We start from the raw sequence: 26,391 nt of genomic DNA, 5'->3' as shown, positions 1-26,391 counted from the left end.
GGGATCACTGAGGATAGCATGCAGTTTCTGCAGGTGTCAGTATGACTGTAGCCGGTGGGAGGGACTTGGTGCCCCAACTTCTCATTCTGTGTCTCCCAGCTCTCCAGCCAGTCGTCCTGGTCCTGCTCGGGGAGAGAGACGTCGACACTAGCAGCGCGTTACTCCGGGAAACACCATGAATCTGAGGCTGAAAAGACGACCGGAGCCTCGCCTTATTATTTCGCCCTGCTCGTCTTGATTTCCGTTCTCTTTTTTTCTGTTGCATCTATTTTTTCTTTCTTTCTTTCGCCCCCCACCCCCTCCCCTCCTTTTCACCCAATCTCTGACGCGCAAGGACACTACAGCATCCATCCACGGAAAGGCTCACATAGAGCATCCTCTGTACAGACGCACCACCATCCTCCTCCTTCTTTCCTTCCTTCCTTCCTCCCACTCTCCTCCTCTCCTCTCTCCTGTTCTGTTCGAACGCAGAGGACATCGGGACCTCGTCTTCTCCCGACCCCCGATTTACCCGGAGACATGGATCTATGGTTTCACTCGATCCGGATTTGCTGGTGGAGGGTTTTGTTCCTGATGAGTGTTTTCCAGGACTATCTGAGCTCCATGCTGGACTGCCCGCCGACCTGCAGCTGCTCTCAAACAGAGATCTATTGCAATAAGTCCGACAGCGGCAGGTTTTTCCCTTTACTCGCCCTGCAGGACACTGGGAACAATGGGACCAGTGTTGACATAGCAGAGTTATTCAAAAACATCTCCACTATGTAAGTAGATGCGGATCCTGCCGTGCGTTTTGAATCATTAATTGATCACACATGAGGCGTCTATGCGCTCTGGGTGGCTGTTGCTGTTTTTTTTTTCCTGCACCGATCTGACTTGTTGGCTCCTTATCTTTCATCCTGAGACTTTTCTGCGCCTCCATCAGGGTGTTCGCTGGCGTTTGGTGATAAATCCACGTTTATTGGGCTGATCGTGTGTGTGAGGGTCAATGCGCTCCTGCTGCCTCCTCTGCACAATAAGAAAAAAAATCCTTTGCAACCTTGCTGGACGTGCTAACTTGATCTTGAGCCTGGCTGGTGGTGAATGTCGGGTTTCTTCATCCTTATGTGTGCGTGCGTGTGTGTATGTGTGTGTGTGTGTGTGTGCGTGTGCGTCCATAAAGTTGCTCCTCCGCAGCGGCACCGCAGGCCTGAAGCTAAATGACAGAAGGACGTTGCGGAGAACCTCAGATCACCCATTCACTTTCATTCACGTCCCCGCGCACAGCAACTGCTCCGACAGATTGTGCCAAATGAAACAGAAATAAATGGCGCAGTAAGGTCAACCAGATACTTCTCAGCCCCGCATCCTCCGGGACCGAGGCGACCCGACCAACTTTATTATGCCCAGATGATGCGGGTGCGTGGGGGGGGGGGGAGGAGGGGGAGCTGGAAACGTCACTTGTGGCGCTTCATCCTTTATTTTAATTTTTTTGTCCTACACAGACGAACACGTAGCCCGGGCGCGCGGCGTTCTGGGCATTCATGAAGTGCTTCCTTTAAAACAGAGGAGCTGTGATGACGGCACACTCTCCAAATACCCCCCCACACCACCACCACCACCATAACCACCCACATACACCCACCCCCAGAAGTACATTTTCATTCTGCATCCTCTCAACCCCCTCTCTCTCTCTCTCTCTCTCTCTCTCTCTCTCTCTCTCTCTCTCTCTCTCTCTCTCTCTCTCTCTCTCTCTCTCTCTCGCTCTCTCTCTCTCCCCCCCTCTCTTGCTGGCATCGATCCCTCCTGTCAACATCAAAGCTTTCTTTCTTGAAAAGTCAGTGGAGGAAAAAAAGAAGAGAGAGAGAGAGTGGGAGAGATGGAGCTTGGGCCTTAAAATAAGAGCTCTGGTGTCGATGGGGGTGATTTACATATAAAGTCAACATCTCCCTTCAACGAAGCGCTGGAATTCCCTGCACGGCCTCGCCACAAAGGACTCTCTCCCCCCCCCCCCCCCCCCCCCCCTCCCCCTCCCCATCAGTCCTGGTATCCCGTTTACCCTCCATCCGTTTGAGGGAGACAACAACTTATTTGGTGACACGGTCCATCGCCTCTCTGCGCCACTAGAGGGTAGCCTGGTACTCCTTTATACACCGGCAGCTAGTGCCCTTTACAGCACTGGAGCCGTTTACGTGACTGTTTTATCAGACAGGCTTCTTTGTCAAAAAGAACGGGGCTCATAATAAGGGCCGGCCACATTTGGACCTATGCATGGTGAAGAGATGAAGGGTCGGAGGGCACAGCACCCAATGAGTGATTATTGTGGCCCCAGAGTGACCCCCCCACCCCCCCCCCTCTCAGATAAGGATTTTCTCCTTGTGAAACCTGCTCCATTCATTATCCAGCCATTTCCCTCTGCTCCCGCTCACTGGGTTCAACAGTAGGATAATCTAGCTCGTGCATTTTTCACTTAAAAATGCCAGAATTCGTTTGGTTACGAGAACAAAGTCACCCGTGATTTGCCTTCGTGCCTTTGAGAAACCCCCAATGCAATTGACCCAGTACTAATTGTCCATTTTATGGTCCCTGGCCAGCAGGCTGGTTGTTTTCTTGCTGCTCAGCCCAACGGCAACCTCCACCCAGCACCACCACGGCTCAATGACAGCTTATCAGAGAGCTCACCGCCCTGTGTCTCATCAGTGTGCACGTCTGATACGTATTCAAACAGCACAGGCCTGATAATTTGTAGAGCTGGTGTGAAATCTGATAGAGGACTAAACATGGACACATCATTATATAGTAATTTAGCATTAACATGTACATAATTAATCAATTGTCAAGAACAATAGCAAACAAACACATTTGATAAATATATATCGTGCCCACTGAAACATATAAATAAACATGTCTCATTAACAACAGAGGTTAATTGCTCGACACTCATTTTAATATCTGGCCGGCAAACGTGCTCATCAAAATTAAAACTGTGTAGTCAGTGCGTGAGCCCACAAACAGCACAAATTGTCCTCGCGGCTCCATCTCTTTGTGAGGTGTGAGAAGCGTGCAATTTGCTAACAAGAAGTCTATTTCATTCATCACGAGGGAAACAGAGAGATGGGGCCAATTTAGGAGATAGAAAGTAGAGCGAGGGCTCCTAGCAGGAACTGAGGGAGGATTGGCCAGCCAAAGAAAACTGCCAAGTTCAGATAATAGTTTTCCATTTCTCTCGCATTAGAGATTCATCACAAGAGGCATCAGTGTTTGAAGTGGATAAGATAAGGCCTTGCTGTGATACTTGAAGAAAAAAAACTGTTTTGTGAGAGCAGCTGAGGCATTTGACAGGTTTGTGTGTGTGTGTTTGTGGGTGTGTGTGTGTGTGTGAGAAAGAGAGAGAGCACGGTTCTGATCAAAGGTGCTCATTTCTTAGCTGGATCCAATCAGTGTTTCCACCTCTGGCGTCGGCTTGAGGTTTGGATTCATTTTGTTGTCCTGTTTCTGAACTGACGAGAGGCTGGTTAGCAAGGGGAGGCTGAAGTGTCACACCAGTCTGTGCCGTCATCACCGTGGCGTCGCTAAATGCCTGTTATTCAGAGAAAACTCGCCCCGCAGTCATCTCTCTCCACTTCATTCCCTAATGCCTCCGTTCAACTCTGACGTCTGAGCGTTTGTATTCAGCAATGTCTTTTCATTCGCTGCTGAACCTGCTGCAAAACTATTTAATAATTTTGTGAGAGTTAGTGTACGTAACCTAGTAAGCTACACAACTGAACCTGTGGTAGCAGAAGGTCTATTACTTTGTGTATTTTACATTATTAATATCTTATTTTCGTATGGTAATGTAGGGAAATATTCTCATAAATATCCTACAGGGACTGATCTGTATTCATTAACATTCCATCAAAATCGTACAAATGTAAATGTGGAGCCCCTGACATCCTGAAATCATTATTTAATAATTATAATTTTTGTCTTGTGAGCAAGAAAATTATTCATTTCAGGATGTTCAGACACAAAAATTAGGCCATATCTCAATTTTACAGCCAATTACATGGTTTCCTACTTGTTCACAGAATTTGCAGATTTTCTTGGAAGTGAAACATTGTGCAATTTACTGGTCCAACAAAACTTCCCATAATTCTCTGGGAAATCTGCACTGAGTTGATAGTAAAATTATGGAATGTTAACAACAATGTATTCACTGTAATGTTAAGCCTATCATTAGCTCATAGCCATTCATTTTTCTCAATTGTGTTCAACTTTTGTTGTTTCAAGACATAAAAATACATAATGTTTTTTAGCATTCCCCCCCTTTTCCTCCTCATGTAACAATACTAAATCTATTAATATTGACGCGTGTTTCTTTATAAGTGAATGTAAAAAACTGAATTCCTCAGTTTGTCTTTGAATCGTACTTTTGGCTTTTGTAATGCCAACTCTTTGCTCAATTTGTGGAATTGTAAAATTGTCATCTGTTTATCTGCAAAAGAGAGCTCCAAACTCAAAATGCTTCACTGTTTGTCTACCTAGCACAAATATGGCTTGAAGTTTATCATTTAATATCTTTAAATCTTCATGATCCACTCCGTTAAAGTCTGTGCCTTCTCATTTCCAAAGACTTATGTTACCCTTTAAATTCCTCTTAATGTTATATTTAAATTGATTAATCTTTTAATATAAAGGAAGTGTCACCTTCAAGTGTTAGACGCCACACTTTGGAACGAAGCTAGAGCAGGGACATTGGATCAGAGAGAATCTGAATAGAATGAAGGAACAGAATGATGAAACAGCCCTTGATCTCTGACCTCCATGTTGAGGAAGGGAAATAAAAAAATTCCCTTTATGTCATATTATATAATAAAAAAATTGGATGGAAGGTGTTTAAAAGAGCAATAGAAAAATTAAAGCTGGTACATCAGTAGATACACCTATACACTTTGGATCAATAGGAGTTGCACCGATTAGTCAGAATGATTTTTGAGAAGTTGCATCTCTCCTTTTTCACAGTTTTCAAATTTTAAAGCAGCTCAGCACTGCTCTAAACTATCGATCTGTGAACACCTTCAACTACAAATCTTACATGAGACCTGCCAGCTTGCTGATGCTGCCAAGGACACCTGTTTCACACAGGAATGTTTCACAGGTCCATTTAGATGACCTGTGTGGGTTGGTAGTGCCCCCTGGTTCCAGCACCGAGCATTACTCCGTTACATAAATTCAACGTTTTTTCTCTGCCCCTTCAGAACTCCAGTGCAGCCCACATATTTTGATTGTGTGTGTGTGTGTGTGTGAGACCAGTAGAAACTTCAATACCTGCTGTATACTGCAGGTCTTGCATAAGGCTTCTGAATGGGAATAGATAAGCAAACCTGTATAGAATTTCACTGAAACTGTTGTCACAAGTGGAGTATTTCCTGTTCAAATGAGAGTCTTTGCTGAAGTGGAGTACCAATTGAACCGGGATTGAAAAAGGTCTTTCAAACCTTTTGAGATATTTTAAAGGGCCACTCGAGTAATTCAGCATTGCTATTACATAATTCGGGAAAACCTTCAAGAGGCAAATTTAGAAAACAAATGCTTGAAATTAGCAGTGCTAGCTCAGATGTCTGGAATTTGAGACCCAATTGGTCTATGTCCAAAAATGCCCTTTATCAAACTTGGTTGTGTCATTTTTTGACCCTCCCTGGCTGATGTGTGTCCTTTTCTTTCAAGTCTCCAGTTTGTAAAGCTGGCTTCAAGACTTCTCAAGTCTTTACCAAGACTTCAGGGCTTTTTGAGCTACAGAGGATATTATACAACTACCTCAACTTTTCCTTTCAAATTTAATGTGCTGAGTCATACTCGTAGTGATGAGAAATCACGCAGAGGCAGGTATGTACGCTCGTATAAAGGAAAAGGATTGGACTAATTCATCGGAAATGCATATGCGGGAATCGCCAATGCCACCGGAGTCTCCCAGCAACAGCCCGAGACAAACCAGTTGCTTTTCAGCATCTTTATTTCTTAAAGACATGAACAAACAGGAATCAAACTAAACACAAACTTTCCAGTTGGCAGCTCAGCTAGGTTTCTGTCTCATGAACAGTCTCCTGTGTGCCTCCTTTAGTCTGTCCTCGTGTTCCTCTGCATGTCTCTCACTTCAGGTCACTTTGTGTCTCTCCTCTGTGGTAGCTCTGATGCTGCCATTTAAACCAGAGGAGTAATCAGCTAACAGCCCTCAGCCACAATGATTGGTGCAGGTGCCCTTTGAACCATTGAACAAGTCAAATTATAAAATATATAGTAAAATACAGTATGTTACTACTTTAAGTAGCATTTGCCATATCCATGCTTATAAAGCTCCGTAGAAGGGTTGTGTGTCAGAAGCATTCTCCATCACAGACATAAATCATAAAAGAGATGCAGGAAAACAGTGACATACTAAAGCTGCTTAACACAAAACACAACAGATAATCATACTAAAAACGTTTGGACTCTTATCATGAAATGTAATTTACTTGATAACAATTCTCTTGCAGCCTGACTGCATGAATGTCCGATACTCTGTACGGCTCATAATGATGTGATTAATGTCTTTTGGGGAAATAACTGACAACTTCCAGGGTTTCCCAGGCCCACAGAGCTGGAGCACAGTCAAAGGGTTTGTTCCGCCCCCTAATCTGCCATGTCAGACGGACATTAGCAGCCTTTTTTTTCCCCTTCTGCAGCAACATGCACTCTCAAACCTTTACTCTCTCTGTAAACAGTACTCCCTTCCCCTCCTCGCTGCTGGTATACTTATTTTATTTCCCCATCATGCATCACCTCCCCCTGCTTCATATCCACCGCTCTGTCTTTGTTCTCTTCTTCGCTGTGTGAAGTTTTGATGTCTGGGTTTCTGATGCCCAGCTCACCTGGATCTGTTTGTCAACTCGATTTATTTCTAGCTGTCACCTTGATGTTCCTATTCGTGGTTTCCATTTATTGAGCCTTTTTCCCCCTCCTCTCTTCTTAAGGGGTGAGGTGTTTACAAGCCTGCAGGGGTTTCTTTGTGTGATCTGCAGTTTTTGGTGTGTTAGTGTCTTTTGAAGGCACAGGTAAATGATACCTAAACCTCACTTACCCTCCGTGAGCTGCTCGTGAAGAACATAGCTCGGAGTTGTACACCTGTCTGACACCAGCCTTGGATATCGGCTTTTTATATATGTATGTATAAAATATTTCTATCTGTAGTGAAATGCGTTTATTATGTACGCATTCTTACCTGCTCATACGGGAAGTTTTATCAGAGAGCTATTTAGATACATAAATGAATTACTGGCCTATTGTTTGCTATAGCATCTCCTTCTGATTAAGGGGTTTGCACTTAGGATACAGTGGATCTTGACAACCTTTAAACCCCCTTGGTCCATCTCTAGTCCCATGATGCCTCAGTGTCATCCCGACTAATGTCACTTAACCACCCAGGACGAGGTTGCTAACACACATCCTGCCCGTTGGTTCTCACCATACGGACCCCCTGCTGCCTCCGCATTGCGAGGCTCACCTCAGGCAGTGCACAACGAGCTCCACTGTTATAAGCATATCATCAAGTTTGCATGAGCCTGTCTTTGTGGAAAGTAGGTCACGGCTGCCATCTGAGAATTACGGGGAGAGAGCGGCGTTTTTTTCGTTCAGATCCTCTACATGCAATATGCTGTGAGAAGTCCAGGCCACGTGACTGACCCAGGCTCTCCCACGCCCCCACCGCCTCAACTCCCGCATCTGCAGGCAGCCCTGGTGCCTTAAAAGTTGCATACTGATGAAGCCCACCCCCCCCCCACCCCCTTAACAATCAAAAGACGCTTTGAGGATCGACGGGTGAAAAATACAGAAGGCTCCGCTGTTTCGACCGGAATTTGAAAGACCCTTTAAAGCCTTACAGCAGCATCCCCGGGGCTTTCTGTTGACATTTAGCTTCTTCCTTTATACAGCAGATTATGAGTAAGTGGTGCTACTGTGTGCAACAGTTTGTTGTGTCGGATGTGGGGGATTTAAGTGTACAGAAGAAAAAAAATCACGCATCTACCTATTTAAACTGCAATTTGTTCCAAAGCAGCACGTAAAAAAAAAATAGACACACCGGAAATACTTTCATGGTTTTACACTCAATCAATTTACATATATTTACATGCACTGGCTTTTGCTGGATTTTTTTTTAGGAATAATGTAGCATGTGACTGCTCAGTGCTTATTCACAATTATGAAGTGTACTGGCTGCTGTCAGATATCTAAAGGCAGACATTTTTAAGTCTAATCAGGTAGCAAGAGCTTTACTGAAGGTTTATTACAGTTAATCATGTTTAAATATGGTATCTGAGGCTTAGTGAAGGCACACTGAAAGCAGCATTACAGCTAATTCCTTCTTCTGCATGATACTGATGGATGATTCATACCGTGAGGTGTCGGTGTCTTAGAACCTCTCATTCTCTCTCTCTCTGTCTCACACACACACTATGCATTGTTAATATCCTCAGCGATAACCTCCTCCCAGGTGAGGAGGTATGTCTGACCGCCGCCATGTCCGTTGCACTTGTGTCGACTCCCATCAGCCGTCACAGCAGATTCCCCCGCCTGCCTCCCTTCCTTCTCTCCCGTCTCCTTATGAAGCTACTGCTTATTATTCATGTGAGGTGTTTTGTGTTTCAAAAATAAAAACATAAATCATCATATATTATCAAGTAGGATGAGTCACCCCACTGCCGTTCATGTCAGTGATGACTGCCAGAGCTCTGTGAATAATGTAGCTCTCTCAGCCCTCACTTAGCTTCAGCCATGTTTTCCTTTACAGTGCGCATGGGGGTGCGAGCTATGCAGAGGCATTGTCCATTATTTTTTGTGAATCAATATTAATAGGAATACATTTATTGTTAATCTCTGTGCATATTCCATTCATCTGCAGTCCTGTATTGATTGTAACTGCCTGCTTTACAATCCCGCTTCATCGTGTAAGACTGTGACCTCAAATGGCTGTTTAGGGTCGTTTGGGGCCTGGAGCGTATCCCAGCCTTCTTCCCAGTATTCTGGTTATTTTTTTATTATTTCTTTTATTTTCGGCCACCGCCATTTGGTAAGCTCTGAGCTACAAAAACTCTTTCTTTCAAAAAAGTTAAGTGCTTTGTGTTTTTGCGATTTCTTTCTCAGACATTAGCAAAGCAGTACATTACTGAGATAAGCGCAGCGAGCTGCCCTTCCCTGTCCCCATCTATCCATCCATTTACTATCTCTTGAGGCAATATGTGCTCCGATGTTTGCGTGGTAAACACTCATAATGAATTAATGGCTTTAAAATCCTGGTTGTTTAGCTTTGACAACCAACATCATCAGCTGTGGGGACAGGATAAAGCATTTGCGGCACTAATGTACGTCCATATTTCCCAGAAAGCAGGGAGAATTATTATATTTGGGCCAGGAGGGCAATAACGGCTTTTACTTATTGATTACCTCTGATATCTGTATTTTCTCTGTTCTGTGTGACTATTGGTGCGTATGGCACTACATCAAAACATTATGGACATGGCAGGCCGTTCAGCCGGCCTCACCGGTCATTCTCAGCGAGCCGAAGCCTTTCTGTTGCCGTACAGGCCTGGAGAACAGCAGGAGGGTTTTTAAGACCCTGACGGAGCTTTGTGTGGAGGCAGATGAGAACACATTTATACTAAATGGTCCTCCGGGACTCAACTCCTCTCCCAACTGGCTCCCTGTTGGTGCAACGACCTTGCTACTCATCTTGACAATATCGCAGTCACTCTTCATCTACCTTGACTGGTTAAAAATGTCATCTTATTAAGAAGTACCTGAGCTCTTTGGAGCTTTACCCGACACAGTCAGACAGTAACGTTCATGTAATAGTAAAGCGAACAAACCACACGGTCCTTTCATACTACTGTGTGCTAGCTACACTAATCATGGTTTGGAAATAATTTTTGCATAAATAATGTTGGTGTTTTTCCTGTCAAACTATTGCTTTTAAAAACAAACCATAAAAAATTTTAGAAATCTTATTTTTTTGTTTTACAATTCTTCTTCAGCAACCATGGACTCTCGCCACCAGGCGTACTTTAAAGGCTTTTGCTATTTTAAAGGCTATTGTTATTCAGTTGCATACTAAAAACAAAAGTGAATAGGTCGAATGAGGTGCCGCATTGCTGATAAATTTAGAGACACATTATTGTAGCTGCTTCAATGCTTCAAGTTCTTTGGCAAAATACTTTGGCTTTAATTTTTAACAAGATTAATAAGGGTTAATGGAACCTTTGCTTTAACAGCTTAGATAACTGAAGTTTTTCATAGCTACGTGCTATATATTTATTTGTGTAATATACAAAATATTTCTGGCCCATTTGCATCGCTAAATTGGTAACAGACAAAGTTTGACCTTATACAGCCATCATCGGGACACAGGAGATTTCAGAAAATTTCATCATTCCACATTTCATGCACTTCATGCAGTACTGTGGTTGGTGTGTAATTTATTAATAACACAAGGTCCCCACATGATGTGACTCGGTGTCAACAGAGTCAACAGTGCTAAAAAAACAAGCACAGCCACGAGTGCATACATTATGGCAGGAGCGGTGGTACCTTTGGGAGTCAACTAATTTGTTGCTCTGGCAAAATTAGCCTCCATGAGGAACAGCGCCATCTCTCCTTTGACAAGACTTTGATGGAGAAACAGGCTGGCCCGTCAGTCAAGAGAAGGGACTTGCGGCGGCAGCTGTCTACAGTTGACACTGTGAACTCTGGAGGCTTCTTATTTCCAGAGGAAGCCATCACCTGTCAGGCATCACCAATGTGTTTATTGTTACTGCAAAGATCAACGTGTTCCCCTTTGGTTATTTTACAGAGGAGAAAAAGTGTCAGTGATGAATGTTTGGTGATGTTCAGATTCCTGTCCTGTGGAATGGCACCTTGTTAGGGCTTTATGTTTCCTAAATAGTTATTTAACTTTTAATACGGTCTAATATATAGGCCTTTTTGAAAGTACAGATTCTGAGACAAATCGCAGGAGGGCTCAGAAAAATAAAAGCCACCCCCCACCCTTCATAGATTATATGACATTAATACTTGAGAAATGTCTTTTTCTGTCTTTCTAAATAGTTATTTAGTATGTTTCTGCGGTCATTTTTCTGCGCCTCTTTCTGCTCTTTAAGAGAATCGGGGTCTGGTCTATTTTCTCTGCTCAGTGCTTGCACCTAACAGCTAAATATACAAAGAAAAATGTCTTCAACACAGTTTCAAGGTCTCTGGAAACTGTCGAACAGATGCAGACACACGTCAGGGTGTGAATAGCAGACGCCCGTGAGATGTGACAGAACAATAATTGAGCTGTAACCCGCTGCATATGCACCAAGTGTTGCACAGGCGTTAGTGGTGTATGCTTTTACGTCTGTGTGCATTTTATGCCTGTTTATGGTTGTTTGAGTGATTTCCCAGGCACCGATGGTCCAGGTACCTGGTCCTTTTTGATTAGTAGGCCCACAGGTCATCAATCGACATGTACAGTATGTGTTTAGGAATATCACTCATGATACGTTCAGGAGCATTTGTAAAACATGCACAGAGGGGTTACAGCAAACTGTCAAGGCTTTATATCTTCTTGTAGACTGATGAGACGTGTCCTGAGGTTAATCTGTCTGGCTGCACGGATTAGGCGTAGGCTCATGGACCCTCATTTTGAGGCAGTATGTATGTGTGTAATACAGAGAGAGAGAGTGTGAGTGTGTGAGTGTGTATGAGAGAAGCAGTTGCTTAAATGGAAGCAGGAGGAGAAATAGTAAACAAATCAATTATGCAGCAACTTTGAGTTCTATCCCCTGCTAGTTCCATCCTTCGTACAGGAGGTAATTGGTTGACACTGTAGACATTTGTGAGGACTAGATGTTATTACATTTCACATCTCAATCAGAAAACATGGACATTTTGGAAGGTATTTAACATCGACCACTTGAGCGTATTCACCCAGAGAGATAGAAACATGTGACTTTTCAATCCTGGTGTGTTGTGTTTTAATGAAAGGATTCTTCTGCCAAACACTGAAACTGTAGTCCACCTTTTGGAATTATTATTAGGATGGCACCAGTGCACGTAGCAGCCTACAATTGAACTGCTCCTGATTGTTAAGACAGCTCTTAGAGATACGGTTCCCTTGGTTGCCTTCACACCTTCACTTAATGGAGCCTGCTCTGCAAATTCACAGTTTGAAAATGTTCGAATTAGCTGAGAGCTTTTTGCTGTGAATAATGAAAATTATAACCAGAAATAGAATAAGAAACGTGACTTTATGGGAATCATAGATAGCGTCCCTTGTGTTATTAATAATGAAATAAAAAACCTATCTATCTAAAGTAAAGCAACTACAGTTGTTTGCTGTCTTGCATAGATATTTTATGAGATTCTCACTGACTCCTTGCTGCAACTCAATCAAACTTCTTGTAGCTCTCAACAAGAAGGCAACAACTCTATTTCCAGAGTGGTCATCAGATAGAACATTATTTATTTCATACAAATTTAGTTTTTATTATATTATCATTATATTTACTGGATAATGAATTGTGCCAGTACTGTGGGTCTGCCAGATTGGTTCTAAGGTTACTGAATTATTTTTACACGAGGGCTTTGTTGTAATGTTTCAATATTTGGATGTTTGGCTGTTCATTATATGCAAAATCTTGTGTATATGTATATATATATATATATATATATATATATATGCATATAAGGTAGATGTTGTATGTTTCGCAATCAAATATATATGCAATCTCGTGAAAGTCATGTATTACGCCGCCAATTCTTATCAAAGAAAAGAAAGGTGTGCCCAGTCCACAGCCCTTCACGTTAGAGCATATATTAAAATGGCTTCCTTCAACCTTTGTAATTTCCTCTCTTTATCTAGAGGGTGTGTTTTAAGCTCAGTTAAAATCTGATATTTGAAGCTTTTAGCATTTAGATGCAGCATCCTGCTGGTGGAACAGCTGGAGGTAAAACGTTAGGAGCTCGTCCACTGATCGTTTTTAATATCACCTTGTTGAAGAGCATGTGTGCTTACATAAACTGAAATGTGTAATCAGTCTCCTTTAAAAACCACTACCTGCATTCAGCCTGTCAGGATGAAGGCACCTCTGATCTTAACCGTTGAGAGGTGAAATTTGAAAATACAGCTTTGAGCACAGAGCCTCTTTCATGCTTTGTTTTGAGGAGATGATAGAGCTGTTTTGTCTCAGCAGCGCCCCTCACAGGGTTTTACTCCCCAAAACAGGACACATTCACTCAGTTATTTTTACACCTGGATAAATATCATCAGGGCTGAATCTAAATCCTACCATGAGCCTCGCTCCTCTAACGCAAGTGTGAATTCCTCCTGTCAGAGTCCTTAGTCAACATAGGAACGCTAATTTATCAAGAGTTCTAATTAGCACGAGGACTCAGGTGGAGAAGTGTCACACACACACACACACACACACACACACACACGCACACACGCACGCACACACACACACACACACACACACACACACACACACACACACACACACACGATACAGCTTAACCTTTTGCTTTAATTTCCCACGAGACTAATTCCTGGTATTCACAGAAAACACCCCTGTTTGCCGGTGTGGTTCTGAGCCTACAGTGTTTCCTATAACTGCGTATTGTCTGATTGTGTGTTTCAAGCTGCAAACATGTCTTTCAAATAATTGAAAACGATTTCTGTCACTTCCTCTGTCCTTCATGACTAATTAACAGACGCACATCATTCCATAAAATCAATTCGTCAGACATCTTTCTCATACCACATCGTCTTCTACTACATCAGAATCGAATTGTCCTCTACTCCACCTTCTAGTTCTCATCTCACTTTTCAAAATAGAGTGACCGAAAAAGGTTGTGTGAGATGATTGTAGCTTTCGAGGCACAATGCACAGAGATGACTGAAAATTGCCTTCAGAGGAAATGTAAGGAGCAGATAAGAAGGAGGACATTTCTTTTTATTTTTTATTTTTCAGAATCCATTACCTGAAAAAGCTCAAAACTCTTGTACATTGATTTTGATGTCTTGGAAAAAGCCCTGTTATAGTTAACATGATGATGATGATGTAAGAATGCAGCCTCGTGGAAAACTCAGTTGAGACTTTATCATAACAACACTGATGTGAAAGTACTGGTACAGATATTTGGGGACAGATATCCTCATTCAAATAGGATTTTTACATTTGGGAAAAGTCAATCACAACCTGCCTCATGAAGCTCGAGGTGGATTGTGTCGGGGTCTGGAGGATGAACTCAAGTTTGAATCTGATCACATGCACTTAACATCCGATTTGCCAAGTACAAGAAATATATAACAACACTGTCACTGACTTACATCTGGGTTTATGCAGAGTCATCGTTTATGTTTGGATCATTTTACATTTGGGACCATTTATTCGCTTTCACAACATCTCATTCCATAGTTACGCAGATGGCACACAACTGTAGCTGTCCTTCAAACCATGTGACCACAGTAAATTCACCTCACTAATCAATTTTATGGCTGGCATGCTAAACTGGATGTCCAAAAACCTTTTTAAATGTAACTCTAACAAAAGAGAAATTGTCATCATTGGCCCTGAACACTGCTCAACTCAAATTCAACCAGTCCTTGGCCCCCTCTCTCCCACCTTTAATTCAGCCATTAAAACCAGGGGTTAGTTTAGATAGTTACTCGAGCCTTGAAGAAAAATAGTCCACTCATGTTTTTATCGACTGAGGAATATTTCCAAAATAATGTCTAAATTATACAGGCCCGTATATCTTCTTATCTTGACAACTCCTATGCCTTGTTTACTTAGGCCATACTTTAGACTAAAGGTGATCGACCCTTTGCAGAACTGGATCCTCGGCTGGGGGGCAGCATTCCACTGACTGTTCGATCTCTTTTGGTTAATTTAAATCTTTAAACTTACTTTTATAGATATCTTTTTTTAATCCTGAAAGATTTTACTTCTGTTTAGTGTTTTTCATTAATGATGCAGATTATGACAGCCTGTCATATTCTATTTAGCTCTGCCACAGTTTCACAAGGAACCAAAACATTTGATAAACTTCTCATAATAACATCAGAGACCTGTAACTTCCGGCTCTTTGCTATTACCCTGTGCTACCTTAGGTCACGCAAGAAGGTTTCTTTCACTCTTTAGACTGTGCACCTGTTACTTGGAATCTATTGTTTGAAGTTAAGTGCATGTTGGGCTTTAATACTCTACTGACTTTGAGAATGAGAGATGCATAAACTGTCAATAAAACCCTTACTAATGTCCTAGACTAATTCAAGCAATAAACCACTTTCCTTGCGTTAAACTCAGTAAGTCTAAGGCTTAAAGTGTTAACAAAAAGCCTAATCTTACATTTAACGATAGCTTTGAGTTTATTGCTACATCGTTCCATCTCAGTGTTGTTGCTACAAGTACGTATTCATGTTTTGTGACTTAGTCTCACCCTGGAGGCCATGCATAAGGTAGTCCTATTAAATCCTTGGCCCAGTTTTCTCCCACAAAGTGAGCAAAGAAATAGTTGATATTCAAATAATTCAATTATACTCCTCGAGGGTTTAAGAAATATAATGGCTAAAGAAGCCACTGACGATTTATCATAAAGTCCATGGGATGACTTATTCTAAGAGCAATAAAGTTGCTGAGTCAGAATCGTGCTTATTTTTTCCATTTCAGACATGTAGCTAGTGCTCTCTGCTGAGATTATCACCCAGGCAACACGCATTATCCTAGAGCACAAACAGACAGTTATAGCAAGGTCAGAGTTCATTGCATCCAGACAGCGGAGGGTGATAGAACACAATGGAAGATAAAGAGCGGGCAGATAAAGGAATGGAAAATGAACAGAGAGACGAAAGAGGATCTTTAACTGTCCATTTTCGCTGTAAACTGGAAGATAGAGACAGACCTCAGAATGCTGGGATGGAGTGCAGTGGAGTGTAACTCAACCCAAACCCAGTAATTACATTTTTTCTCATCAGGTGATAGGACTGCCTGGATAAGGAAGGTGAGAGACTGTTAGGAGCTGTTGAGTTCCTTAATTTCAAGAATTCATATCAAGAAAACAGAAACATTTGATGCGAAGATTGCAGCAACACATAATGACGGGGACTTCTAAAATGTTTTCAGACTTGTAATACATTGAATAAGGCGTTTCCAGATATGAACTTCGGAATATTGGGTCCAGAGTTTGCCTCCAACAAAGCAGGAGATTCTCCACTCGTTTATATATATATATATATATATAGTGTAAGATCTTGCATATATATGTAAGATATAAAGATCTGACATGTGATACTACAGGTGAATGGAGAGGACATCATAACTTTAACAGATTGACGCAATTAATATCATTTTCATAATTATGATAATGGTTGGAACTTGTTGTCAGTATGCACACATTCAGGGTCATTCCACAATGCAAAATGTTCTGTAGTCACTTTAGACTAATGTTTATTCAGCCACAATTAATATGGTGGTGTTTTGATGAATAAGTTCCATTTGCACAGACAGAAGACACTGACAGGCCATTCGGAGTATAATTAACTGGTAATTGAGGTGTAAGGTAATTACAGAGCTGGGTTATTGATCAGGGGAGGAGTTCAAAGAGTCCACCAAGTCCTCCCAGGTTAGAAAAGTTCCTTTAAAGGTTATCTGAGGGTGTCGCTACATGTCTGGAGCACGCAGACACTTCACCCCCTGGGCCTCAATCTCAAACCTTCACTCATATTTCAGTCCAACTCTGAATTTCAAACTTCTCTCCTCCAGAATGACACTGAGCCTTTTTGAGATAGACTTTAAGAGAGAGATGAACTCTGAGCTTGGCTAGTCAAATCAATCTAGTCACGGTGGAGAATGGAGCTGTTCATTACAGGGAGGGCTGTGGAGCTCTCCGATCAGCTCTCTAATATCACTGTGATCCTCTTCTCTTTTCTTACCTAATTGAATTCTCCAGGAGAGATGCCCCTCAGCTGCACATTTATCATATCCTGAAATTGGAGGAGACTAGCTCCATGAAGGACGTGCGCGGAACATTTAATCCACTCCTCGCGCTGTAAGCCGAGCGCCGCTGTCTCTGCCAGGGTTTGAGTTATCCCACTGTGGACCACTGGCCTTCAGAGAGGTGTTTTCATTCAAGATGAACAGGAGCGGCAGCAGGAGGTGCAGGCGTCCTGTATCGAATATGCTGCCTGTCATGTACAGTATGACCACCATCCACAACAGATGGCATCATAATCTGTAATCAAAGGCCCTTAAATTCAGCTCAATGCACAATATGTCCCTCTTTACTTCAGCTCTTCATTTCTCCTCACCGCTCTCTCCTTGCAGGGGTAGACATTTAGCTTCCCCCTTCCTTCCCTTTCTGTATCATAGCAATGAATGGTTTTTGACATTGAAGATAATGTTACTTCATCAGATAGGCAGTCAAATGGTACTCAAAGTGTCTTGCTAACATAAAGATGAAATGCCGATAAGTAGGTGAAGAACAAAAAGGGGACAGTTGTGGAGGACAGTTCCACCATGTTGCCGCGTGTGGTATTGGACTGTATCCTTATGTCTACTTCTTGAATCATTTCATTTCCTCCTCAAAGTCTCCTCTATCTTTTAGTTCAATCTCTCCTAACCAATCTAACCTGCTCTGTCTTGTCACTGCACTATCCCTTTCACAGTATAATTACAGATATAACAATACATGCAATATGTTCATAGTCTGTTGCTTAATAGTGTGTGCAGTGGTTGGCGAGTGTGGATGAAATCATATATATATATAATTCCAATCATAATGTATATCTCCAGATGGGATGTATATCGAGTACACTGAATTGTGCTAAGTCTGCCACGTTTGCATGCAGTATGGTATTTCTGGCAGGGCTCCAGGGCTATACGATCACTTATTTGATTAAACGCTATCATGCTCAGCAGGATGCTGGAGCTTCGAAAAAGTTGAGGTGTAACTGCTGACAGCAGCAGAAAGCCTCTCGAGTCATGCTCAGGTTCTTGCTGTGGTGGTATCCTTCTATATCTCCCAGGCATTTGGCTTGAACCTACTAAAACCTATCTGTGATTATGATTAGTTTTTCTTTTGCGTGTTGTAAATAATTTATTATCTTTGCCTCAATGTAGTTTTTTCTCTTACATGCCCATATTATATATCTTACTCTTTCTGTGTGGCAGTGGGTCATAGCTGTTCCTGTATGTTAAAGCTCTGCTAACTTACAAAGGTCAATGTCCGCAGGACACGGGAGTCCTTCTCTTCAGTAGAAAAACACTGATCCTGGACACCCCTTCCTTCTTCAAATGCCTTGTTTGCATTTTATATTATCTTTCCATGATGCCTCTCCGTGAAGTAATATGTCTAACTACAGTTTTAACTGTAATGTAAACAGATTAGGGGTTAGGGTTAGTGTCTCATTTAAGGGCTGCATTCGTCAGAGGCTGCATTTGAAGGCCGAAGGCGTCACAGCAGCACTACTCTGCTTCTCGAACCACTGATTCCAGAATTATGTGACAAACTAAAGTAATGGTGCTGGCCCGTCCGATGCTTAAAGGGATAGTTCACCCAAAAAAAAATGTAATTTCACTCATTATCTATCCACCAACATTTTTTGGCGAGTTTCAGGGTTAAGCAGTGTTGCAGCCAAATCCAATTCAAATGAAATAACCGGTGATTCAGTTTTCAAAAGTGATCAAACTAAAACAAAAAAACATACCATGCCTCCGTACTCCTCCTGTGGTGTCATCCAAGTGTCCTGAAGCCCCTACATTCATATTTGACTTGAAACGTCGTAACTGACACCGTGTTTTTACATGTAAGTTTAACCTTAAGTTTGTGTTGAATGAAAACAAAGCAAACTTTAAATGTCATACATAAAATATAGTATTTATTAATCGGGCTCTTAAAGGGCGCGTCTGCACTTTTGAAATGGACTGTTTTTAATTTCTGAGCATTACTGGTGTAATGATAATGTGGTTTGACAGTGTTGATGGACTCGGAGGTGTACAGCGTTGAAAGTGACATTCGTTGATTTGCAGATCCGTTGCCCTCTGAGCCACTGCTGAGTAACTCCCGTACGGAGTCAGCTGAATCCGGAGAGGATCATAGCTTGATGACACTTGCTAAAATGGCATGCTAATTATAGTCATTTTCATTTTGGGCACAAATGCTTGAGCTCAGTCATGTGCGAAGTGTTGATACCTTTCAGAGCACGGACCAATGCTCCCACGACGTTTAGCCCTGCCAAATCTCTGCTGTGGATTGGCTGAGCCTGTAGCGAGCGGTGGCACTCAGAGGCTTAGGTAGTTCCCACCTGGGGCTGGATCGGCAAACTGGTGACACAGAACCGTCTGGGGGCAAGCCATGGGATGGCATCCTGGCTGGGGATATTAGCAGGGCTAAAACACTCTGAGCTGATGGCTCTGGCCAGGCTTCAGAACACCGCGGCTCTCTCACATGCAGGAAGTGACCCGGACGATTATGTTGCTGACGGATATATTTTACTGTGAAGAGAGCTGAGAGAGACACAGAGAGTTTTAGAGACACAAGAAAATAATTAAACCAGCCAGAGTCTCCGGAGCAAAAGTCTTAAGTATCAGCCAACACACACACACACAACCACAAGCACACACACTATATGGTAGTGCCTAGAATAAGCAAAGACCCTTAAACAAAAGGAATGCTTAAAGATTGTGACACTTTGTGAGACACACACATAAAGTCTCACAATGTTTGACAAGTCATTTTGTTAAAGGGCCTTTGCATATTCTAGTCACTAGCGTAGTGAGTGCGTGTGTGTTTCTCATTAAATCAAGTTAATAATCAGGAAGAATACTCTCAGAGAACACTTTTCGCATCATGAATATAATATGAGTCTTGTCCTCTGATTCAAAATCATAAAAAATGAACGGCTCTGAGGGTTATTGGATTTTAGGAATGTTGCAGATGAAGAAAAGATGTTTTTTCAGTGGGATTGTTAATGACAGGTGTCCAGTCAAGGGTTTAAAGGCTAATGCGAGTGTGTATGTGGGCCTCTTTTACTATATACTATGATGCATATACAGAAACTAGCCACACAATCTTTCTAGTCTACTACAAAAAGGACTGTATAGTGTAGTAGTCTATAATGGCCGCGTCCACAGAGACCAGCACTTAGTAGAAGCAACTGGCTGTCAGCCCGTCTCTTGCCGAGAGAATCAGTCCCTGAGAAACCACTGATAACTACAGAAATCAACTGAAATTTTACTCCTGCTATTTTTTCATTTCACTCTGTATTGAACTGGAGTCCCTCTATTAGGCTACCCTCTCTCCCGTCCTCCGTTTTTCACTCCCTATGGATTTTGAGTTGCAGTAGCTGGAGAAATTGGGCTTTATCCTTAGTGCTGAATCCATCGTTTTCATACCGAGCAAATCATTTTTAATATCGCTGTAATTTGGTCAATTTTGCCTGTCACTTTAATATCGATATCATATTCTCCAGCTCGCAGTCTCAGCTGTTAATGTAATTGAGACAAATTGTCTCAATTTAGCCGGTTTTCATATTTTTCCTGTAAAAGTGCGGCGGGGATGAGAGGTGGACCCATTTGTTTCCATGACAATTCTGTCTGCCAATATGAGCATGGAATCATTTTGTTAATTTGAACCTTTATTTATCAAAGGAAGATTCACTGAGCAAACATGCTTCCTCTCTGTCTTGTGACACAGGGGTGAAATGAGCCAGGGAAGTGGCCCATAGATTCCTCTCTATACTGTATCTTTTGTATTTGGTTTATATTTATAAAGCAGTTGTCTAGTCTTGATGACCACTCAAAGCGCCCTCAAGTACAGTTTATTACCATTCACCCATTCACACACACATTCATACAGTGCACCTATGGGCAGCACTTTTTCTATGAGGGGCTGTTTAGGGTCCAGTATCTTGCACAGGGACGCAGAGGGGAACGGTTGGGATCAAACCGTAGACCTTCTGGTTGGCAGTTGACCGCTCTACCTCAGCCACAGGGCCCTCCATCCTTCCTATACACGTGTACTCCACACCGTCACTGTGTGTAACTGCGTGGACATGAAGCTGAATTTGGTGGAAGTCCAAAGACCCTCCAACCACTCACGTTAGCTTTGTATAATAATACTGATGTCGGACGTCATTTTATGAATCAGATTCTGACCAGCAGTTAGAAGGCAGATTTAATTTCATCGGATCATACATTAGGAAGGAAGTAGCGACTACATCTGTCTTCCTATGCGTGTGATTGCATTTGCATAGAGGTAGCAGGCGTGGGTTTGTCTCAGTGAGCGAAACTGCAGAGTACGAAATACTTGATTCCCATTTACAAGCTTTGAATGCCAAATACCCCCCATGATTGGTTAGGAGGATTGACTTGTTCCAGCCTACCAGCTGCAGTAAATGTTGAGCGAATCGGCGTCCTTTGTACTGTTTTTCATCATCGCTACTTCCTCTGTGTCCTTTTCATTCCGCCTCCTCTTTACAATGCAGCTCGCAAACACTTGTGAGTCAAGCTTTAAAAACAAAAAAGGAACGCACGCACGCACACACAAAGTAAAACAGGTTATCTGATTGATGTTAGGCGTGTGCTTTAATCTAGAGGAGTGCTACTTCACCACTGCGTCCCCACTCTGAAGTGTTTAGGCTGTAGAAGAGTGCGGCTCTGCCTCCATGAAAACAGAGAGGGAGGCAGAATGTAGATCAATATCCCAGGAACACACCAGAGACATTCTATTTTATTAAACATTTTCCCATTAAGGCGGTGATCCGAGCTTTGAAGATCATCCCAACAAAGTCGTAAATCACAGACAGACAGCGGCATTGGAAACAATGGGCAGAATCAGAGGGGATTACCAAGAAACAGAAGATATTTGTTGTTTGTGCTGCTGGGGGACTCATGTATCTCGGATCTGCCACACATTTGAACTGAGGAAATGCTTCAGTGATAGTGTTGCGTCTAAATTATTTTCATGTCCATCACATTTTGTCAATGGCATATGGCTGATCTTGATTATTAACTAACTGAAGTACCTAATACAATACTATGCACTTATTATGCTCTAGTATGAGATAACATAGGATCACTTTGTTGAATGTTAAAACCAGGCTTTTCCTACTAATGGCAAGTGAGCAGGTTATTTGGAGTGTAGTCTGGAGGTACCTTGCTAAATAGCACCTGAAGCTGCAGTTGACAAAACTATTTTGTGTGACTATGTGAAAGGCGACACTAGAGTTTACATGAACACCAGTATTCAGATAAGATCTCATTTAAGACAACAGTTTTAATAAGCCACTACATGTTAACATCATTTTCAGATTTTCAGGTCATACTCACAATAAGAGGTATTAAAATAATGTCAAGTATTCTGACCCTGGTTGCATTTCGTAGACATGCATGTGTCTTAATCCCATAATGACGTCCTAGTGGAGTTTTGACTGTATCACATAGGTGTCATTGGCATGCAGCAGTTACCAGCTGCTTTGACAGGGCATGTGCTGGGTTTGAGTGTAAAGTAGTACGTAATGTAGATGTGAGATGTGAGTTTTCACCAGAATATGCTCTGTAACATATGAATGGAATATTTTACTGGCAAAAAATATCAAAACATGATAAATTCTATCAATTATAGGGTCATGATATCGTGGTCCATATAAATGCAGTAACAGCTATTGACAAATCCAGAATAAAATTTCACCAGTGTATCACCTGGATTTACAGAGCATTTTATCATGTTTCAAAAAAGCTTCCTGCCTAGGATAGGCTAACAGTGGAGAGTTCAAATACTAAAGATCCAGGAATTAACTTTGGGAGTTTGTTGAGGCTCAAATGAGACTAACTACTGGACGTAAATGTGTCTAGATGTCGATGTTGCTCCGTGTCTGTTGAATGTCAGCCTGTATATAATCCGCTGTTTAATTAGCCGTAACAATTAAAAAGGGCGTTAAGTTTGTGTGTTGTCTACAGCTATATATTTGAATTACCCCACATACACAGTCAGAAGAGGCTGACAATTAAAAGTTGTTCAGCTCATTTGTGTTACCTAACTTGGGTTTTTAAAGCTAACAGTTGATGGACAAAATACTTCTGAGAAGCTTTGCTGTGATTTGTGCTCGTTACATCTTTGCTTGCTATCTTCATAGCAAAGGAACGTAATATGACTGATTTACTTTACTGATAGGTCAAGACGACTGCTGGAGCAATGAAACACACTACTCTCGGTTGTCTGTTATGCTTCTAGGCTGTGTATTTAATCTTTCAACTCTGTTTACACGTTCGGATGAATGTTCAAAATTGGCAAAAAAAGTTTAGACAGCACTTAAGTCTTGTGGGCAAATGAAAAGCTGATTGAGCACATTACTTGTGTGAGAGGGTCTACAAAGAGCCAATTGTATAATTGTCTTTATAACTTTAAAACTCCTAACATTATGAGCATGTTACATAAGGAGAGCAGAGAGCTTCTCTTGGCTTTAATCCAGTTTCTGAAGTTACTTACATTTGTTGTGTTCACCTATATTAATAAAAGAAAAGTGTTTTATACTGCATTTTTCTTCATATTCACAGAAGCTCAGATACTGTAGCAGGTAGGGGTTCAGTGTGTAGCCCAGGGCGAGTGCAACACAACAGATGGCTGTCACTGGGGTTGAATCTGTCACTGTTTGGTTCCAGGGTGTTCTCCTCGAGCACCAAACCACCCTGCCACCCAGTTTAGATTGTACTTTGCTGGCAGTCATTTTCTAAAGCAGATGGAAGGTGGCTGTAATTTCACGGGCTTGTATGTAAGACAGCACGCTGGGAGATCTGCCGGTACAATTTGTTCTGTTGGTGTCCTGCTCATTTCCTGTGTAGCAGCCACTTATTGACAACAACATAACAAACATGTCTATTCAGGAAGCACTTTGGACGGGATTAAAATAAGTGTAAAGAGAACAAACAATTTGAAGGCAGATAATTGAGAAGATAAGGGAGTTAGTCTTTCCTTCTAATCATGCTGTCAAGGAATATAAAACCTCACATCCCCTTTACTTCTCATTGCTCAAATCCCCTCACCTCTGTTGATATTCATTTTGACAGAGCAGCAATTCAAATTATTGCACTGTCTCACTCGCTGCACGTCTGGATGACGCTGTCAACTCGAATGCCTGAAAATGTAAAATGTAAGCGTCTCCATTACTTTTCAAATTATGTTGATTTTATTTTTGTACCGTTTTATTTGTGCATCCTCCAAGGATTCGGGAATAACAGGACAGAGATTGAACGCCCCTGCATTATCATACCATCTTTGTTATTCATATCCATCTTTTCACAGCCGTCTAATCCACATTCATATTCAGTGTGCCGCAGACAATCAGAGGTTCAGAGCTGACAATGTGCTCATGTCCGCAGGGAGGTGTTTCCTGCCTCTGCTGTTTGTTGACAGTGGCTTGATGAAAGTGAGGATTGCGCAAAACAACATCGCAGAGTAGCATCAAGCATCTAGCATAAATATTGTTTGGATTTTGTTGCATTGATGCATGACGGTCATATCGCCTTTTCATCGAGGTAGATGCTGTAAAGACGTTCCTAATGCAGACAGAGACAATACAAAACAGTCAGACTCACTGAATGAAAGTTCTCAGATCTCTGCACATTCTTTTTTTCTATTTGAAGGCCAAATGGTGAACTTATTCTAATTATAAATTATTCTATTGTGTGTAACAATTAAATATATTAGATTTCTCGTCTTTAAAGTCAACATTTTTAAATTATCAGATTGAGTCAAACAGTTTCATGTGGTTTTCGTTTCATCATTCGAGGAACAGAGGTGTTGATTTTATCTTTACTGAAGCTGAGGGCTGTCTCACGATTTCATCATTTCAACAGAATCATGTTGAAATGACAATGAAGGTATGTGGTTTACTTTTGTTTCTTTGTATCTGTTTCTTTTCCTTGTCTCGTACGTCAAACTAGAATAATAAAAAAAAAAATCATAAATAAACAAAAAGACTCACCAACCCTAAAAAACAAATTAATTTATTTTAGAGGAAGGCTCCAGCCGATTCTCCCCAGGTCCCAATTGGCTTAGGACTGAGGAGGCAGGGCGATGTGTATAATGGTGATGATGGAGAGGTGCAGCACTTTCAGCCGTATTGTTCTGCCCTTATGATCTGTGCATTTTAGCATTCAGTTAAACAGATGAAGACCCTACAACGTTGTTTAAACGACTCATAAAGTAAACCAGCTGTTATTGCTGCCGCTTTCATTTGTCACCTGTCATGTAACTTAAGCCTTATTTAATTAACTTGTGTCCGTACAACACTTCCCATTATTATTATTAATTAATATCTGTGGAAAAGTGACACGTTGTATTACGATTTTGGTAAAACTGCCCAACAAATCCTATATATTTATATATGTAAGGAGACTAATTAAACTTCTGAAAGATAGAAATTAAATATTTGGGTAATAATTAAGTTATTAATATTTTCCATCCGTCACTTCACCCAGACATGTCCAGTAGAAGTATATTCTTGCTCATGGTTTGTAGAGGCGGTTCGACTTTTTCTCTCACCCAGCAAATGCTCAAAATGTCAAAAACCACTATCACAAAATATTATTTGGATCTTTGGCCACATTGTCAGTGTTTTCCGCGTCAGAGCCCAGCGTGTGGACCTCATTTCCTCTGAGGCTGCCCTCTCCGCCTGTCACTGAGGCGGCACATCAGTAGTGTGAATAAGCAGAACCGTTTGCGGGGGGGACACCGTCATATCAGCTCGCAGGTCTCTTTAATGACTCAGCTCCCCGCCTTCACCATCAGCCGCTTTCACTGCAACACCTACAATCTCCACATCAGCGATGTTTCTTTGGCAGGCTGACACAGTGACAGCGGCCACATGTTTTCAGACACTATCTCACATGTGCACACGCAAACATGCGCTTTACTCTCCTGCAGTGGTCAGCTTTTAGTGGTGTCACAGTGATAATATGCCCGTATATGAATGAGTGGCAGAGTAACAGTGATAATCATCAGCGCCCTGGCGACTGGAGTAGACCCAACCATGATTTGCATGAGGCCTGGGAAAACAAACTAATCAGTATTCTGTGGCTTAATGGAAACACTCATGTGTATAAATGTATTTATCCAGAAACATTACAGCAACCGTGGTGCAACAGTCAGATTATTGTAGACAAAATCTCTATGCAAGCAAATGTGTGTGAGAGCAGCCATAGAAAGCAGACCAACAGAGGGCGGGAACAACCAGATTGGGTTTAGATTAAAGCAAATAAACCCAATCGAGAGAACAGTCACAGCTTCTGGTGCAACTGCACAAATGTTGTTTGTGCTCAGGCTGGATCTCCCCAAACATCTGGCAAATCCAAGCTCAATTTCCTG

General features: G+C 41.9%; 1 protein-coding gene across 2 annotated transcripts in view; it reads left to right on the top strand.

Annotated features, from left to right (window-relative positions):
- Positions 1-231: 231 nt before the first annotated feature.
- Positions 232-26,391, top strand: part of ntrk3b (neurotrophic tyrosine kinase, receptor, type 3b) — a 159,281-nt gene continuing 133,121 nt past the window's right edge. For both annotated transcript variants that reach the window (XM_062389657.1, XM_062389652.1), the window contains exon 1: positions 232-761. In XM_062389657.1, the coding sequence (XP_062245641.1) occupies positions 520-761 (242 nt within the window). In that variant the 5' untranslated portion in view covers positions 232-519. The remainder of the gene's footprint in view (positions 762-26,391) is intronic.

This window comes from Platichthys flesus, chromosome 1 (assembly GCF_949316205.1).
Source record: "Platichthys flesus chromosome 1, fPlaFle2.1, whole genome shotgun sequence".
In the NCBI taxonomy this organism is placed as follows: Eukaryota; Metazoa; Chordata; class Actinopteri; order Pleuronectiformes; family Pleuronectidae; genus Platichthys; species Platichthys flesus.
The sequence above is the reverse complement of the archived record's forward strand: the minus strand, read 5'-3'. Positions and strand labels throughout refer to the sequence as shown.